The sequence below is a fragment of the Erinaceus europaeus genome, chromosome 1 (genome assembly GCF_950295315.1).
Source record: "Erinaceus europaeus chromosome 1, mEriEur2.1, whole genome shotgun sequence".
NCBI classification, from domain to species: domain Eukaryota; kingdom Metazoa; phylum Chordata; class Mammalia; order Eulipotyphla; family Erinaceidae; genus Erinaceus; species Erinaceus europaeus.
Genome location: NC_080162.1, coordinates 139,885,572 through 139,905,704, shown reverse-complemented (window position 1 = coordinate 139,905,704; position 20,133 = coordinate 139,885,572). Strand labels below are relative to the sequence as shown.

The window sequence follows — 20,133 nt, the reverse complement described above, 5'->3', positions numbered from 1 at the left end:
TAACTTTCTGTTCAATTTCATGTATTTCTTCTCTTGACTTGCTTTTCCTTTTTGTGTTCATTTGCATGCCTTCAATTTGTTTCGATTTCCAAAGGCCTATGGGAGGAGAAGAGGGAGGGGAAGAAGGGAATAAACATGAAGAGATAGTTCATGAGAAAGAAGAGGTAAAGGAAGAAAGAATTCATGAGAATGAGCAAGGGAAAAAGATTACAAAGACATGTAATGAGGAGAAAAACAGAGAATCAGGAGACAAGGAGAAAACACAAGCTATGCCCAAGCAAGGGACAGAAAAAGAACAGTGGAATAAAGAGGATTTGCAAAGAGGATTCCCACAGGATGATGACAGGTAAAATGTGCTTACTTCAGTAGACATTTCCCTTTAGCAATGTAGTCCCTTTCCCTCCTTCTAGAAATTATTTTGCCATTCACATTTGGTTTATTTTGTTGTGTTTTATCTATTTAACTGATACTACAATTAATTAATATTTTGGCAAATTCTTGTCAATTTTTTTTGTGACTAAGTGGTCCTTAATTCCCATCCACAAGCTCTAAGATACTAATTTATTTGATTTTCAATTTCCTTATGTCCAAACTTAAATTACCCTTTAGTACATTTAATATGAATTACTATTGTGTATCTTCCCCAATTGTGGAGTCAAAACCATCAGAATGAGGTTATAAGGAAGCTAAGAAAATTCAGCCTATCAGATAACTAAAAATAAATATAATAATAAAAAAACCACAGGGGCCAGGTGGTGGCACACCTGGTTGAGCGCACATGTTACAATGCGTAAGGACCCAGGTTAGATCCCCTGGTTCCCACTTGCAGGGGGAAAGCTTCACAAGTGGTGAAGCAGGGCTGCAGGTGTCTCTCTGTCTCTCTCCCTCCCTATCACCTCCTTCCCTCTCAATTTCTACCTGTCTCTATCCAATAAATAAAGAATATTAAAAAAATAAAATTCAGCCCACCCTGTCAAAACTTTCACACATCCTACATATAAACTTCAGAAAGGAGTGACAGAATAGCTCCGAGTGACAAAGTTAATTAACTATCAGTCTCCAGTTTTCTTACTGCTTAGTTCTCAGGTTGGCACTTCTTAGTCTAGCAGAAGATTACAAAGCTAAACACTCTTAACAGTCTAGAAAGAAATAGAAGATACACTGGTTTTATTAGAAAACAAATATGTGGGAGTTGGCGGTAGCGCAGTGGGTTAAGCGCACGTGGCACAAAGCGCAAGGACCAGCTTAAGAATCCTGGTTGGAGGCCCGGGCTCCCCACCTGAAGGGGAGTCGCTTCACAAGCAGTGAAGCAGGTCTGCAGGTGTCTATCTTTCTCGCTCCCTGTCTGTCTTCCCCTCCTCTCTCCATTTCTCTCTGTCTTATCCAACAACAGACAACAACAATAATAACTACAATAAAACAACCAGGGCAATGAAAGGGAATAAATAAACATATATATATTTTTTAAAAAAAAAAAAAGAAAGAAAACAAATGTGTTTGGTTAGACCCTCTAGAAATTGATTCATTTACACAAATGCTTGGGAAGGAACTTCAAACTGGGGTTGGGGCGGGGGGCAGGATAGTATGGAGATTCTGGGGGAAAACCCAAGCAGCAAAGTGTAAGCACAGCTATGTTTTCATTTCCTGAAATCATTTCTACAGGGCTGTGCTGAAAGTCAGCTCAGCACAATCACAGAGAAAATTGCCTGGGGACATGAGGTCTCTAAAATACTTTTATCTAAGACAGAGAAATGCAAACCTTGTACATTTCAGAGGAACTGGGATTTTCTAGTAGTCCATCCAGAATTTGACTTTGTGTTAGTTCAAAGTCTTCGTCTTCTTCTTGATAATTCACCATATTGAAAGTCAATCTTTTCATCATTATATCTAAACCCATTCTAAATTTGTGCTTTACTCATAATTAATGAGAAAGATAATTGGGGCAGATTTTTACCCCCTTGGGTATATAATTCAATGAATTAGTCTAAAAATGCTTCATCTTTTATCTTAGATTGGTATATTTGAGTACATTGTAATGTTTGAAGATTTTGTAGTACAATCATTAACCCTAAAAATGAATCCTAAGACATATTTTTTATTTGAGTCTTAACTAAGTTTTTCAAATCTGCCTTCATTATTATTCTACCTTTTGACAATTATATTAGTTTGTCCGTAAAGTCATTTTTCTGATTTACTGAGCATCGGATTATTTCACCCTTGAGTTATAGAAAAAAGAAGTTCATGACTATATTGCAGAAGGACAGAGTAGAGCAAACTTTGCGTTTCTACTGTGTTTTCTCCTGTGTGTATATGTGTATTTGTAAATGTGCATGTTAATTCATACATGTAAATGAGAACATATGAGCCCCTTGATGTTTGTGTGTAGCCAAAATCACAAGACAGTGAGGTAGACAGGAGTCATGATAGAAGCTTATAGAAGATTTTAACCTCAATTGCCTGACATTAAATACTACTTTCCTCATCATGTTTTCAGGAAAAGAATACATTATAGGGGAAAATGGCATGTTCCTAGCAGTCTGCATCAATAAGGAACTATGCTAAACTTAAGTAATTATAGAATATTTGACAGAACTAGAAATCAAATGAGACCAGTCTGATCTTTCTAATAAATATGTCAGCTAGTCCAGAAAAAAAAAAGGGTTGAATAGTAAGGAGAAATCATTTATTCAACCAATATTCAGCCATCATTGTTTTCCCATTTCTTTATTTTTAGTATTTTTAATTTTTATTTGGAAAAATGTCCTCTTGCAAGATGGTTGTTGTCTTGGTACAAATTAACATCTCCTCAAAATATGTCCCAGTGCACCTCACTCACCATTAAAGTGTCATGTTCCATGTAGTGTAACTTAATGCATAATTAGACCTTTATAAGGGGTACAGTATTCTTTTGCAAATAACTGTAAACTAAAAATATAAGTAATGATATATTTGTTCTTACTGTCATGTGTATCTAGCCATTTCTGTCTGGGATTTTTTTTTAGCTTCTCAGATAAAGAAATGGATGATTTTCACTGTCTCCCATAGTTTAACATAGTGTGCAGAAAACAGCAAAGTAAACATTATTTATTATACTATTATTTGCTTCTGCTATCATGAATTCAGGAGTTCATTGGTTCTTTGTATACAAACTGTTCAACATATGTTTCTATCATTTGGTGGATGCTCCCAATATGTAGAGGGAAAATATTTAATACGCCATTTATCACATTGAGTGTTTCTGGTTTTCTGAAAGTATATTTAAATGCTCACTCACTTAACAAGGCATATGCTGATCTACCATTGATATATTACCATTGTTTTATTTTTTTAATCTTTCATAAAGGCTATATTCTGTTAATATCACTAAAATTCTACAAGTCCAAGTGGCTGTTTTAGGCTTGTCCATAAGTGATTGTGATGTAGGTTATGATGATTCTACTCATCCCCTCTTTGGAGTTACTTATATTTACTGATGAATTTTAAGAACAGCTTGGAAATTTTTGAGGATTTTGATAGTGGTTTTTTCTTATTATTATTTTTTAATCATTTTATTGAGGGAGTTAATGCTTTACAGAGCAGTCATTGACACAAGTATAATTTCATTATGTACCAGGACTCAAAAGTTCTCTTCCACCCCACCATCCCCCTTCTTTCCACCGTCCTTTGCTTTGATGCAGTACATCATGCTCCGTTCATGTTTAATTTTGTGTTTTTCTCACTCCCTATTTATAAAGTCCTGCTTATAAATGGGATCATTCGGTATCTGTCCTCTTTTTGGCTCATCGTACTTAATATGATGTCTTCAAGTTCTATTCAAGATAATGTAAAGGAGAAGATTTCACCATTTTTAACAGCTGAATAGTTTTTTGGTTTTTTTTAGCCACTCACCTGCCCTTGACCATCTAGGTTGTTTTCAGGTTTTGGTGATTAAAAATTGTGCTGCTATGAACATAGGTATAATTAGACATCTTCTGATAAGTGTTTCTGTTTCATTTGGACAAATCCTCAGGAGATGATTGCTTGGTCATAGGGTAGATTATTTTTAGTGTTCTGAGAAATCTCCAGACTGTTTTCCATAAGATTTGGACCAATTTATTATACTTCCACAAACAGTGCAAGAGTGTCTGTTTTTCCCCACATCCTCTCCAACATTTGTTACTATCCTTTGTGGTGTATGAGATCCTCACAAGTGTAAAGTGGTATGTCATTGTTGTCTTTATTTGCATTTTTCTGATAATCAGTCACTTAAAGCACTTTCTCATATGTCTTTCTCTTAGGGTAGTTGTACCCATTACTGTTTTTTAGAAGCTTTTCAGTTTTGGATTGTCTCTGATTTATTTTTGTTTTTGGTCTTCTTTGCTACTGAATTTGAATATTTGAAGACCTTTTTGAAGCATAGGTCATGAAGTATTCTGCCAATGTTTTCTTGTTTTCTGATATCTAAACTATTTGATAGTTTGTAGACTAATGTCCATGCCTTTGATCCACTTAGAGTTCACTTTTATGCACTGTGATATAAAGGTAATGGTTAATTAAATCATTTGGGTAGGTATTATTAACTCTTTTTCTTTTATATTTCCTTTGTTAAATTTATTCTAAGTATTTGGTGATTTTGTTAATAATCTTATTTGAGTCTTCATTGCTAGAGTACAGAGATCAAATAGTTTTTTGCATATTTATTGTATATATTACAAAGAAGCTCTACTCAATTATTAATCCTAATTTTTTTTCTTGTTAATTCTTTAGAATGGTCTGCATAGGAGATGATGTATTCTGTAAATAAAGATATTTCATTCTCCTCTCCAGTATAAATTCCTACTTTTCTTCTTTTCTTTTTGACCTGACTGAAACCTCCACCACAGTGCTTAAAAGAACTGATTTGTGAAAAGTTCTTAAAGGAAACAGCTATATAGAGTTAATTAACTAAAAAGCATTTTTAGTGATATTTTCTCTTCAACAACTTTTGTTTCTTTGCCTAATGCTGGACTCATTATACCACTATGCAGCTGCCAACTTTCTCATGCTTTTATTTAGTGAGGGAGAAAGAGAGACAGATAAGAGAGAAAGAAGAGAAATACCACACCTCTCTTCCATCCACGGAGCTCCCTATCCCCTATAGTACTGTGTGGTTCTGGGACTCAAACTCAGGGCATGCTAAGGACGGTGCTCTGCCTGTTGAACTACCTCCAGGTCCTCTCACTCACTCATTTTAAAAATAGTGTATATGACTTTATTTTTTAAAACATTATAAGTATTTCTCTTAAAGATCAGATGTATCTGTCTGCCTCACTGAAAACTAAACAATGTAGCTCATTGTATTTTCTCTTTTACCCATTTTATCATGAAACATTTGTTCATAATTAAAAGCCATACTAATTCAATTTCTTGAAGTACATTTTATTCAAATCATAATCCATATAATAATCGCCATTTAAATTTGTATCTCCTTTTAACAATTTTCATATTTTGTCATACAGACTTTTAAAAACATTGATCTTATTTTTTTCTCTTGAAATTCTTCTCTCTCTGGGATTTAGTGACTGTACAATCATAGTTCTCCACCCCTCTTTCTCCACATCTATCATTATCTGTTCTGGGGACTTTGTACCTAACTCTTCTGTGTTAATGTTTGCAAGGATCTTATTATAGGCTGCATTCTTCTTTCTCCTCTTTGGATTCTCCTCCTCTACCTCCTTCTCCTCCTTCTCTGCATACTCAGTCCTGATAGATGATTCTGTTCTATTATTTCTGTACTGTGATATATATTCCCATGATTTCCAAATCTGTATTTCCAGCTCTAATCATTTGCCGGAACAGTCAGTTCTGGCCATCTCCTTCTGTGTTCCATAAATATACCAAATTCAACATGTAAATTTGACATTCTTAATATCTCTTACCAAACAAGCAATGAAAATAACCTGCTTTTCCTGCTCTTTTTTCTTATTAGTCCCTGACACTAGTATCTACACATTGGCCAAGCTAGGAACCTGGCATTTCTTTTTATTAGTACTTCTGTACTAAATACAAAGTCCTTCTTTCAATCACTGCCTTATTGACTCTAATGCTTAATTATCTCTGTAATATGTCTCATTCTCCACAGTACATTTATACATCCATTATTTGAGCTGTTATCTTTTATGAAGATAGTTTCTTGGGAACTTCGCATTTTTAAAAAATAGTTGCCCACATATCTGAGCTCATTACAGTAGTAACATGAAATATAGCTAATTTTTCTAATGTAGTTTATTTGTGAATTGTGTAATGTGAAATAATGAATTTTATAGTCTGTGAGTTATTTCTCAAACATATGCTATATGAAAGAAAATAAGAGTTTGGAAGTTGAATTAGAAATTTAATTGGAAAATGTTGAATAATCACTACAAAAAAAATAAGTGTTGACTGAAAACAAATTAAAAGACTGATAAATAATTTTGCAAATAAGACAGAGCAGTGGAATCACTAATTATAAGAGACTTCAGTGTGGAGTGCTTTTCTTCCAGCTGCTCAATCATAACATGAAAAATAGAGTAGAAGGAGTTGAATGAGTAGAAGAAGGAGATAAATAGGAAATTATTGGGGCTGGGTAGTGGTGCACCAATAAAGCACACTACCATCCAGGAGGACTGAGGTTCAAGTCCTCAGTCCCACCTGCAGGATAGGGACTAGGGGGAGCTTAGGGAGCAGTGCAGCAGACTGCAGAGGTCTCTTTTTCTATTTCACTCTTTCTCCCTCTTATTTTTATCCCTTTCCTTAAAATGAGGAAAAAGTGGTTTCTGGGAGTGATGGGGTAATCTAGCAGGCACCAAGCCCTAATGATAATCCTGGAAAAGGAAAGAAAAACATAGGTATTATATCACTAAGTATATTTGTAAAAAGGCTTAGGGATGAATAGGAAGGGCATTGCTAGTAAAAGAATCACATGGAGGCCAGGCAGTGGTGCACCTGGTTAAGTGTACATAGTACTAAGCTCAAGGACTCATGCAAGGATCCAGGTTGGAGCCTCCACCTCCCACCCCACCTACAGAAGGAATGTTTCACAATTGGTGAAGCAAGTCTGCAGGTGTCTCTCTATCTCCCCCTCCTCTCTCAATTTCTCTCTGTCTTATACAATAAAATGAGATAAAATGGGAGTGTGATGGTAGCCGGGAATGGTGGCTTCTTAGTGCCAGCACTGAAGCCCAGCAATAAACCTGGTGAAAAAAAAAAATTAAAACAAGCAAGAAGCACAAGAATCACATGGCTTTTGCTTTGCTATAGGTATTACTGTTTTCCTTATTATTATTTATTTACTTTGGATAGAAATAGAGAAAAATTGAGAAGGAAGGGAGAAACAGAGGGGAGAGAGAGAGAGAGAGAGAGAGAGAGAGAGAGAGAGAGAATCCTGCAACACTACTTTACCACTTGTGAAGTTTCTGCCCTGAAGGGGGCAGGGTAGGACTTGAAATTGAGTTGTTGGCATAGTAACTGGCACTCTATTGAGTATGCCACTGGCTGGCTCCAAGTGTTACCATTTTCAAGATGACATTGACTTCAAACTCACATGTCTATTTCAGTAATAGAACTCTATTTTTTCTTTTTTATTTCTTTATTGGGGGACTAATGTTTTACAGTCAACAGTAAATACAATAGTTTGTACATACATAACATTTCTCAGTTTTCCACATAACAATACAACCCCCACTAAGTCCTCTGCCATCATGTTCCAGGACCTGAATCTCCTCCCCACCCACCCCAGAGTGCTTTATTATAAATAAATACAGTACACCAACTCAAGTTCAAATTCTGCTTAAATAGCAATGTCAGATAAAAATAAATAAAAGCATATCCAGAAAACGACAGAGCAGTAGAGTACAGAGAAAATTAAAAATTTAGACAACTATATGCTGTAGTAAAAAATGTCAGTTTAGGGAGTCGGGCTGTAGTGCAGCGGGCTAAGCGCAGGTGGTGCAAAGCACAAGGACCAGCATAAGGATCCCGGTTCGAACCCCGGCTCCCCACCTGCAGGGGAGTCGCTTCACAGGCGGTAAAGCAAGTCTGCAGGTGTCTATCTTTCTCTCCTCCTCTCTGTCTTCCCCTCCTCTCTCTGTTTCTCTCTGTCCTATCCAACAATGACATCAATAACAATAATAATAATAACAGCAACAAGGACAACAATAAACAACAAGGGCAACAAAAGGGAAAAAGATCGCCTCCAGGAGCAGTGGATTTGTAGTGCAGGCACCGAGCCCCAGCAGTAACCCTGGAGGCAAAAAATTAAAAAATAATAATAATACAACAAGGGCAACAAAAGGGAATAAATAAATATTAAATAATAATAACAGTAGAAAAATTGTTGTAGGTTATCCAAAAGCCTTTCAAGTCTGAGGCTCTGAGGTTCCAGGTTCAATCCCTAGCCCTACCATTAGCCAGAACTGAGCAGTCTCTTTCTCTCTCTCAGTATTTTTCCCTCTGAATCTACTCTTTCTTATCAAAATAAACTAAATAAAAATATTAAGAAAAAAAGAAAATTTGTTGTAGAGCATAGGGTGGTGGCACACCACGTTAAGCGCACATAGTACAAAGTGCAAGAACACCAGCAAGAATCTCTGTTTGAGCCCCTGCCACCCCACCTGCAGGGGAGTCACTTCACGAGCAGTGAAGCAGTTCTGCATGTGTCTATTTTTCTCTCCCTTCCTCTCTCAATTTATCTCTGTTCTGTCCAATAAAATAGAAAAAAATGGCAACCAAGAGCAATGGATTCATAACGCTAGCACCAAGCCCCAGCGATAACCCTGGAGGCATAAGGGTGGGTGTTGCAAGTGGTGGTGCACCTGGTTGAACACACATGTTACAATGTGCAAGGACCCGAGTTTGAGCCCCAGTCCCCACCTGCAGGGGGAAAGGAAAGTCTTGCAGTGGTGAAGCAGAGCTTCAGGTGTCTCTCTGTCTCTTCCCCTCTATTTCACCCCTTTCCATTTTGATTTCTATCATCTCTATCCAATAAATAAATGATGATAATGAAAATTCAATTAAATAAAAGGACATTTTCTTATGTGCATTTATCTTCTGCTCTGTAATACAGACATTTAACTATGCAATTAAATCTTCCATCATTGATCATCTTGTGAGGATACGATAGCTATCATTTTTATTTTTTACTGTTTTGCCCTTCAATGTCTACAATACTCCAAACACAGTAGACATAGTATATAAATAATTATAGTTATAATAAAGCACTAAAAGCTTAGAAATGTAAAGAGCTCCCAAAGTAATATTTTTGGTATATTACCCAATATGTTCATCTTAGTATTTTTTGATAAAAGTTTTAAAGTTGAACTGATGGTTATTTTTCTTTTCTTTCCTTCCCTTTTTAAAGACTTATTTTTAAATTTGTATTTATTTATTTTATCTTAATGTGAGGAGATAGAAATACAGAAGGACAATTTCAGAGAGACAGGCCACAACACTGCTCAGGTCTGGCTTAAGGTGGTGCCCGGGATTGAACCTGGGACCTTGGAGCCTAAAGCATGAAAGTTTTTTTGCATAAACATTATGTTGTCTTTCCAGCCCCCAGGTGATTATTTTTCCCAATGAAAATAAACTTTTCATTTCATAAATTAATGGCAAAAACTTCATAGGGATTTGTTTCATGATCCAAATGTATTTCATTTAGGAGATATTTAGTTGTTGGTTTACTAACTTGATATGTGAATAATAGTCATTTTTAATATCTTAGTGGGATTTCAGAATTATGTCTCACTACTTTTTAGGTGCACATTAGATTAGTGTGTGTTTTTCTAACCTTTAATTATTGTGTGATAAATTCTTTCATTATTTTTCTTCAATTTTTTTTCCTAGTCTTTTTAGACTTCCCCATAGAAAATAATGATTATCGGGAGTTGGGCGGTAGTGCTGCGGGTTAAGCACACGTGGTGCAAAGCGCAAGGACTGGCCTAAAAGGATTCTGGTTCGAGCCCCCAGCTCCCCACCTGCAGGTGGTTCACTTCACAGGTAGTGAAGCAGGTCAGCAGGTGTCTCTCTTTCTCTCCTCCTCTCTGTCTTCCCCTCCTCTCTTCATTTCTCTGTCCTATCCAACAATGACAGCATCAACAACAACAACAAAACAACAACAAGAGCAACAACAACAAAAAGCAACAAAAAGGAAATAAATAAACAAAAATTTTAAAAAAAGAAAATAATGATTATCACTTAAGGATGGCAAAATTGTTGAAAGTTTGTAGATTAGTTTTGTGATTTTGTGTCACAAATTGAAATGATTTGGAGGCTTAATTATTGAAGTTGTGTGTGATCAGCTACGTACCTTCAGAACCCTCAATACATTAACTGACTTCATTTTACCATTTCTCTGTATGATGAAGCATAGTTTACCACCTTACATGGCCCATCTGTTACATGTAAGGACAGTATTCTAGTCTGGCACATTGCATTTTGATTGCCTTGCTTTGTAAGGATGTGAGTAACAATTTGCATCTGTATCTATCTTCTCAGAACCACATAGTTCATAGAAACATGATATTTTTCAAGATGACTGACTTCAAGACAGATCATTTATCTTACATTGTATATTAGAGAAAATATCTTCTGGTATACTAAAAGACTTCATTACAAGATAATTTCACAAAGGACTGTTAGAGGTTATAGAAAATGCAAGCTTTGCTTCTTGGTTTTGTATGGTTAACCTTCAGTGGTTTTGGAAGTAAATTATGCTATTCCTTACATTGCATTAATTTAATCAGCAGATATATTTTTTCTTTTTTTATTTATAAAAAGGAAACACTGACAAAATCATAGGATAAGAGGGGTACAACTCCACACAGTTCCCACCACCAGAACTCCATACCCCATCCCCTCCCCTGATAGCTTCCCTATTCTTTATCCCTGTGGGAGTATGGACCTAATGTCATTATGGGATGCAGAAGCTGGAAGGTCTGGTTTCTGTAATTACTTCCCCGCTGAACATGGGACATGGGCGTTGACAGGTGGATCCATACTCCCAGCCTTTCTCTCTCTTTCCCTTGTGGGCCAGGGCTCTGGGGAATTGGGGTTCCAGGACATATTGGTGGGATTGTCTGTCCAGGCAAGTTGGTTGGCATCATGGTAGCATCTGGAACCAAAAAAAAAAAAAAAGAAGAACTAGTATAGTCACGGGCCCTTTAGAATATAACTAAGATAGGCCTACTAGATATCTACAAAATGGAGATCCCCAACTTTTCATCTGCACTATTCCAGCCTTTAGGTTCATGATTAGTCAACATTTTGTTTGGCTTTATATGTGAACTCTCTTTTCAGCAGATATTTTTAAACATCTTCTGTATGCCAGATACAGTGCTAGCTATAGGGAATACAACTTGGGAGGTAGCATAGTGACTAGAGAATGGGGTTAATAAACATGAGATTCTAACTTGCATCCCTGGCATATACCAGAGTGATATTCTGTTTCTCTCTCTCTCTTTCTCTGACATAATTAAATAAATGAATACATAATTAAATAAATAAAAATAAATGTCTTCCCTCACCAACTGATTTTATTTGGAGATCTTTGACTTCATGTGGCAGGAAGATTGAAGAGAAATAGCTAAATAACCTATCAGACTAAAAATGCAAAATAACATTTATCCTGATCACTTATTTGTACTTATATTTATTTTTGAATTGAATATATCAGTGATTAATTAACATAGGGGGAAATAATAATTAACAAGACCTAGTGCTTTTCTTCAAAAAACTTTAGTGATTTCTGTCCTTCCAGTTGCTTTAGGGTTCCTTTGTTCTTCTACTTCTAGGTCTGGGATCCTTGCTCATGTCCATACACTTTGTACTATCTGCACTTAACCCAGTGTGCTACTGTCTGGCATGTGTGTGTGTGTGTGTGTGTGTGTGTGTGTGTGTGTGTGTGTGTGTGTTAAACATTTATTTATATGAGAAAGAAAGAAAGGAAGGGAAGACTAGTGCATCACTCTGACACAATATAATGACAGAATCAAACCATAGACCTCATACTTTTCAGCTCAACACTCTAGCCACTGTACCATCTCCTGGGCTGCTAAAAAATTTCCCAGCTTTTATGTTAATTTTTAATATTTTCTTTTTTATATATGTTTATTTATTATTGAATAGAAACAGAGAGATTGAGAGGGGTAGGAGAGATAGACACTTGTACCCCTGCTTCACTACTTGTGAAGCTTACCCTCTGCAAGTGGGGACTAGGGGCTTGAATCTGGATCCTTGCACACTGTAATGTAAGCGCTTAACCAGATGCACTACCACCTCACCTCCTTATGTTAACTCTGAACAACTCTAGCCAAAGTAAGTTTATCAGCAGATCTGAATGACCCACTGGTTTGTGGCTGAATAGTAATCAATGTTGAATAATAATGACCCTTAAACTGACTCTTATGTTCCAAATTACCAAAAGAAGGAATACATCACATTTTCCATGTTGTTTTTTCTAAGTAAAATAACATCTTATGTTTTATTTTTTTAATTTACTTTAATAGAATTCAATGCTGATATACAATATTAGAAGATATTAAGAGTGTAATTCCACACCACTCACATCACCTAAGCTCTTTTCCTTCTCTCCCTATGGGTTGTCCCAAGGTCTTATGCCTCATATGTTTTAGAACAGTCCTCACTGACCTAAGTACAAACAGATTCATCAGAATGCCACATCTCTAAAGTATTTTTGTTAATAATTATTATTGTTATACTTTTTAATTAGTTAAGATATAGTTATCTCAGATGAGTAAAGCAAATTAAACATCTTATTTTCTCAAATAACAAGCAAACTATAGGTTATTTTATGGTTTTGATGTGTCAAATACTGTGAAACTCTTAACAGATATGAAAAGCATTATAATAGAATTTTTATTTATTTATTTTTTCTTTTTCTTTTTTTATTTTTTTATTTAAGAAAGGATTAATTAACAAAACCATAGGGTAGGAGGGGTACAATTCCACACAATTCCCACCACCCAATCTCCATTTCCCACCCCCTCCCCTGATAGCTTTCCCATTCTCTATCCCTCTGGGAGCATGGACCCAGGGTCATTGTGGGTTACAGAAGGTAGAAGGTCTGGCTTCTGTAATTGCTTCCCCATAATAGAATTTTAAAACTTGAATAAATGAATTTACCCAGCTGGAAAATTGTGTTTTCTATATTTGATAATGTGATTACCTAGACTGATGAAAATTAAACTAAGGGCTTGCTATCAGAATTACTAGAAAATAAGAAGTAGTCTAGTCGCTTGTGAAATATCAAATTCTTTAATAAAAGTAGCACTTTAAAATAAAAATTAAGTATCTATTCTTGATTGATCTTGGGGTCATATGATTACTGCAAGGTAGATTGAATTTTATGCTTGAAGCTAGTAGTTTTACAAACTTATAGATCCTGTTTAGTTTACTATAAAAGAGAGTCGTTTTTCTTTGGATCTTTAACTCTGATCAAGTGTGTATCTAAAACCAAAAGAATATAACATTGCTGTATTATATCGTTCTTATTTATAAAGATAAATATATATATTTTTAATATTTTTATCTATAGATACTGGGAACACTATAATGTGTGTGCTTAACCAGGTACACCACTGTCTGGCCCCAAGCTCTTGTATTTTTAGATCAAGGTAGAGCATACTACATACAGTAAGCAGAGTTTGTTTCCAGTAGTTGGCTCAGTTGAGTGACATGTGTTATAATAGGATTTTTTTTAAAAAAAAACAAGTTTTTTTAATTATCTTTTTTTATTTATTGGATAGAGACAGGGAGAAATCAAGAGAGAAGAAGGTGATAGGGAGGGAGAGAGACAGAGAGACACCTGCAGCCCTGCTTCACCACTTGTGAAGCTGTCCCCCTGCAGGTAGGAACCAGGGGATCTAACCTGAGTCCTTGCACACTTCTTCTAGCGTTTGCCCTTCTTCCATAGCCAGTCAACAGCGTCAGGTTGAGCCTGATGTAAAGTTTTGAGACCTCCTTTGAATCTGGAGAGGTGGCAGTCGTTGACTATGTGGGTCATAGTCTGTCTGTAGCCACAGGGGCAGTTCGGGTTGTCTCTGGCTCCCCAGCGATGGAACATGGCCTGTTCGATAGCGATTGAGGAGGACCCAATCATAACGTGCTAGGTCAAAGCCGGGTTGACACTTACAGGGGTCTGTGATGCGGTGTTTGTTCTTTACCTCAGCTGACTGCCAACTCTGTTTCCAAGAGTCTGGAACAGAGAAGTTCAATGTAGGCGTAGGGGACCAGATTGGGTGATGAGACATCAAACGTTGGACAGGGTGGGCGAAGATATCCGCGTATATTGGCAGGTCCGGTCGAGCGTAGACGTGGGAAATGAACTTAGATGATGCCGCATCCCAACGAATATCTGGCGGGGCGATGTTGCTAAGAACTGGCAGCCATGGAACCGGGGTGGAACGGATGGTTCCAGAAATTATCCTCATGGAGGAATATAATTTGCACACTGTAACATGTGCACTCAACCAAGTGTGCCACCACCACCTGGCCCTGGGATTTTTTTTCTTTTGATTAAAAAAAAAAAACCTTAATAGGGGGCCAGGCGGTAGTGCACAGGGCACGAAGGCAAGGACCAGCATGAGGATCCCAGTTCGAGCCCCTAGCTCCCCACCCGCAGGGAGGTCACTTCACAAGCAGTGAAGCAGGTCTGCAGGTATCTTTCATTCCTCTCTCTGCCTCCCCCTCTTCTCTCAGTTTCTCTCTCTCCTATCCCACAACAACAGCAATAACAATAATAAGGGCAACAAAAATGGGGGAAAAAATGCCTCTAGGAGCAGTGTATTTGTAGTGTAGGCACAGAGCCCCAGCAATAACCTTGGAAGCAAAAAACAAAAAAAAAACAAACAAAAAAATACTTAATAATAGCTGTTATGATATTATATTGTAGTGTAGGTGCTATTATATTGAGCCATATAATTTCCTGAAAGTCCCACTAGCTCTATCTGGGGGGAGGGGGGGGAGTGACACTGAAGGTTAATTAATTTTCCAGTTAAGCATTTCCCTCAGAATCTGTGCTTGAATAAAGGCACATTTAGAGGGTGTAAAGAAGTGTGCTATTACTGTGTTCAGTCTCAGATGTGCCAGCTAGAGTCCAAGTCTATCCAGCCACCTACTAGAGAGGGAGCATTCTCTCTAGCAGAACCCCTATCCTGAGGATAGCAGGTAATTTCTAGTTTGACAGTGGGTTGGGCTGAGGATGCAAGTCACCTGATGTATCTCTCTCCACAGTTGTAGGGCAAATAGTAGTGTACAGACTTAGAACTTTAATCATAAGCATGATCAATTTTAATCATAAAATTCTATCTAAGACTCAAAATAACAAAACTCAAGATATTTTAATAGGATTACCATTTATTCAGTCACACAGACTCCATGTGTGGTTTTTTTATACCACTTGTATTCAAATTATTAGAGAAACTTTAGAATACAAATTTTGGAAGTTGGGCGGTAGCACAGCGGGTTAAACGCAGGTGGCACAAAGCGCTAGGACCAGCATAAGGATCCTGGTTCGAGCCTCTAGCTCCCCACCTGCAGGGGTAGCTTCACAAGCAGTGAAGCAGATCTGCAGGTGTCTATCTTTCTCTCCCCTCTCTGTCTTCCCCTCCTCTCTCATTTCTCTCTGTCCTATCCAACAACGATGACGACATCAATAACAACAACAATAACTACAACAATAAAACAACAAGGGCAACAAAAGGGAATACATAAATAAATAAATATTTTTTAAAGTTGTATAAGATACAATTAAAAAAAAGAATACAAATTTCCGGTTCTCAGGACAGAAGTAGTATGTATTAAGAACCTAGATAAATTTCAGGCTGCATTCTTGAAATGCTCTTCAGGAAGTCCTGGTGAATATCTAAATTTGAAACCTACTTTTGGAATTATGTGAGAGTCATGTAACATCATATACTTTTTCAGTTGAACAATGTTCAGTTATAATTCAATGACCAAATTTAATGCTTGGTTTTCTGCCCAACTGCCTTGGAATCTTCAGGTTTCTGGGATTATCCCCAAAAGCCTTGCCCAAAGAGAAGCAGTCTTGCCCAATGCACAATCCAAAGAAACTGACAATAAAATTACAGTCATTATTCTGTGATTTGTCATTTTGCCCTTTGAAGAATAAGAAGTACTTTGACTCACTGCTCATGTCTTTAATGTCTGGCCATTGTATATGAAAACCAAGAAGAGACAGGCAAAGAGACTGAATGAAAATGTAGTTAAGTAGTGAGTGGCTGTGAAAGCAGTAGGGATAGTGAGCCGCAGACTTAATCCTCAGCAGAGGAGACAATGAAATCCAAACAATACATATAACTTCACTGTACTGCCCATGGAGAAGGACCATGTTCTTCATGTTCTAACTCTAAGACATCTGTGCCGTATTCTGTGATTATACATGAGGGAAAAGTACCTCAGTTTCTGGTCAAGTTAAAGAGAAGTCAATACTTGTTACACCAGCTTGAGCACACTATTTACCAAGAGCAAGGTTTAAACCCCTGGTTCCCACCTGCAGGGTTTGGGGTGGGGGTGGGGGTGGGGGAGTTTTATAAACAGTGAAGTAGTGTTGCAGGTTTCTCTCTCTCCTACTCTATCTCCCCTCAATTTTTGACTAGCTTATCAAATAAAGAATAAATAAAATAACCAAATTCTGTCTGTTAAAAAATCAATAATTTTAAGTGTCAGCTGAGAGACTCATGTGTATTTGGAAGTGGAGAAAGCTCACCCAGTAGAGCACAGACTTGGCCATGTTCAAGAACCTGAGTTAGACCCCTGGTCACCACATAGGAGCACCATTCAAATGGGAAGCTTCATAGGTGATGGAGCAGTGCTATGGTGTCTCTCCACTTCTGTCACTTTCTGTTTCTCATCTTCCATTAAAAACAAACAAACAAAAGTTTGCCTGGAGTGGTGAAATCATGCCAGTAAGAAGTCCAAAAGCCCTAGTCACAAAATTGGCAGAAGGTGATGGGGAGGGCAGCATGGACTTTGGGGTCATATCATACTCTTGAGGTGGGGACTAGGGACACGAACCCAGGTCCTTTCACACATGTGCACTCAACCAGGTGCTCCACCACCCAGCCCCCCCCCCCACATAGATCCTTTAAATTAATACACATGCAAAGCACTTGGAATAATGCCTCATGCACCCTACATGGTAGCTATTATTGCTCCTCAAACTGAAAAGCAAATTTAGATAACTTGAGTAAAAGGTCAGATACAACAGAACTATTAACACAGGAACTATCTTATCATTCAGCAAATATCAAGTAAAGGCTAATGACATTAGTCAATGAGGAATTTCAGTTATAAATTAAGGAGTGTCACTAGCCTCCTCAGTCCCTCCATGACAAGCCTCTACCTCCACATGACTTCCATGCCGGAGGTTCCTGGTTAGACCTCTAGCATCTATGCTCTGGTTTCTTTTTCTTATATGTCACTCTCTAGCATGAGGGTGTTTCTTCCCGTGCTCTCTGGGTTGGAGAGAACTCAACCCGAGCCAACCTGGGTTGCTGTTTACTCAGTGATGCTGGAGAGAAAAGAGAGTGAAAGCAGGAACAGAAGTGGGTTTTATGGGATAAAACCCGAGTGGCAACTCAGGAATGGAGATGGCTAGGAAAGGGGGTGGAGAAAAGACAAAGGGACTTCCTTAGCTACCGTTGCTGTGGTTTTAGCAGGTGGGAATTAGCAATACCCTGAAGGGATAACGTGGGGGGGAGGAGACCTTTAGTCACTTATAAGACAAAGCAGAAGATTGGTATGTAGATAAAGGGACTGGCCATACTAGCATTGGGTGGTTTGTGGGCCCTGCCTAACTCAGCCACATCTGCACAATTTCCCAACAAAAATAGTTTTATTTATTTATTATTGGATAGAGACAGAGAAAAATTGAGAGGAAAGGGGGAGATACGGAAAGAGACAAACACCTGCTTCACCACTCATGAAGCTTCCCCCCTGCAGGTGGGAACTGGGGCTTGAACCTGGGTCCTTGTGCACTGTAATGTGTATGCTTAGCCAGGTGCACCACCGCCTGGACCGCAAAGTAGACATTTTTTTTACAATTTTTTAAAAAATTTTATTTATAAAAAGAAAACATTGGGGAGTTGGGTGGTAGCACAACAGGTTAAGCGCAGGTGGCACAAAGCACAAGGACCTGTGTAAGGGCCTGTGTTAAGCCCCCAGGTCTCCACCTACAGGGGAGTTGCTTCACAAATGGTGAAGCAGGTCTGCAGGTGTCTTATCTTTCTCTCCCCCTCTCTGTTTTCCCCTCCTCTCTCAATTTCTCTCTGCCCTATCCAACAATGACTACATCAATAATAACAATAATTTTTCAAGGTGGTGACATTTTACCAATGTATACCACAATCAAAATATTCTGTGACTGAACATGGTTGAAGATATAACTTAAATGCAACATGTGACTTGTAAAAGATGAGTGTATTTGGCAAGTAGAAAAAGGAAGGAGGTACAGCAAACATTGCAATGCTTTCTGGGCACTGCAAAAGAAAATTAAAAATGAAAGCTGCATGAGGCACAATAAATAGCTTGCATGGGGGAGAAGATTGTTTTTATATTTAAAAAAAATTGAGTTCAGGCCCCTGGTCCTCACCTGCAGGGGAAATGCTTCACAAATTGTGAAATAGTGTTGCAGTTGTCTCTTTCTCCCTCTCTAGCTCCACTTCCCTTTCAAATATATATATATATATATATATATATATATATATATATATATATATATATATATATATATATATATATATATATTTAAATTTTTTTATTCATTTATTTTCCCTTTTGTTGCCTTGTTGTTTTTTTATTGTTGCTGTAATTATTGTTGTTGTTGTTGTTACTGATGTTGTCGTTGTTAAATAGGACAGAGAGAAATGGAGAGAGGAGGGGAAGACAGAGAGGGGGAGAGAAAGATAGACACCTCCTGACCTGCTTCACCACCTGTGAAGTGATTCCCCTGCAGGTGGGGAGCCGGGGGCTGGAACTGGGATCCTTACTCCGTTCCTTGTGCTTCACTCCTCATGCGCTTAACCCACTGTGCTACAGTCAGATTCCCTCAAATATATTTTTAATTGTACGAGTAATAATAACTTCTTTATTGAGTTAAGATGAAGTAAATTAAAACTAACAGCATTTATAGCAATCATACATAGTAACAGGTAGTATGGGATAAATATTTGTTTACAAATAATAAAATATTTTGAACATTTACTATGATTTTTACAGATAAACAAAGCTTATATGTGAAATGACATAACTTACAAAGTTCTGCACTACTAATTTTAAAGTTCTGGGTATGGAAAGTAAGCTTGGTGACTCAGCTGTACCCAATTGATATTGATTCTGACAGACCTCTCATAATCAAACTCTGTCATAGGTGGAGGGGAAAATAGTATTTGATTTTAATTGGAGTAGATCACATTAATATGTGATAATATGATTAATAGGCCATCTCACCTGAGAGTTTATAAGCACCAAAAACTTTTCTCTTATAGATGTAAAAATATTCAGCCACCCTACCTTATTTCAATTAAAATTTAAATAATTGAATTTAAAGTTTTAATTAGATGTGAGTGCTTTTAAAATTCTGATTAAACATTTTATGCTTTTTCCAGATCTCTGGTCTCACCCTTCCCAGTGTGGTAATCACACTGATCTGTCTAATAGTCTAAGCATTATTATTAGTTTATGTACTGCAACTGTTTATTTTTTCTCTATATACTACATGTCAGTGAAGTCATATAGTGCTTACCTTTCTCTCTCTGCCTTACTTTACTAGGCATAATATCCTCTATCTTCATCCACATCACTCCAAATCATAGGCTTTTGTCTTTATAACCGAGCGATGTTCTACTGCATATAGGTACCACTTCCTCTACCCATTAACTAGTTGATGAGCACTTAGGTCAGTTTTGACTATTGTAAATGACATTATAGGAAACACAGGAATGAACATATCTCTTTTTAAAAAAAATATTTATTTTTATACAGATAGAAATTGGGAGGGAAGTGGGAGAGAAAAACATTTGCAACATTGTTTCACTGCTTGTGAAGCTCCCTCTCCCCCACTTCAGGTGGGGAACTAGGACTTGAACCTGAGTCCTTGCATAC

General features: G+C 37.4%; 1 protein-coding gene across 40 annotated transcripts in view; it reads left to right on the top strand.

Annotated features, from left to right (window-relative positions):
- RIMS2 (regulating synaptic membrane exocytosis 2) overlaps nucleotides 1–20,133 on the top strand; it is a 570,974-nt gene that overhangs the window by 444,483 nt on the left and 106,358 nt on the right. Inside the window, exon 1 of one of the 40 annotated variants that reach the window (XM_060196130.1) lies at nucleotides 131–346. The exons of the other annotated variants lie outside the window; for them this stretch is intronic. Coding sequence (XP_060052113.1) covers nucleotides 270–346 — 77 coding nt within the window. The 5' untranslated portion in view covers nucleotides 131–269. Of the gene's footprint in view, nucleotides 1–130; nucleotides 347–20,133 lie in introns of those variants that run through there. 40 annotated transcript variants of the gene reach the window in all.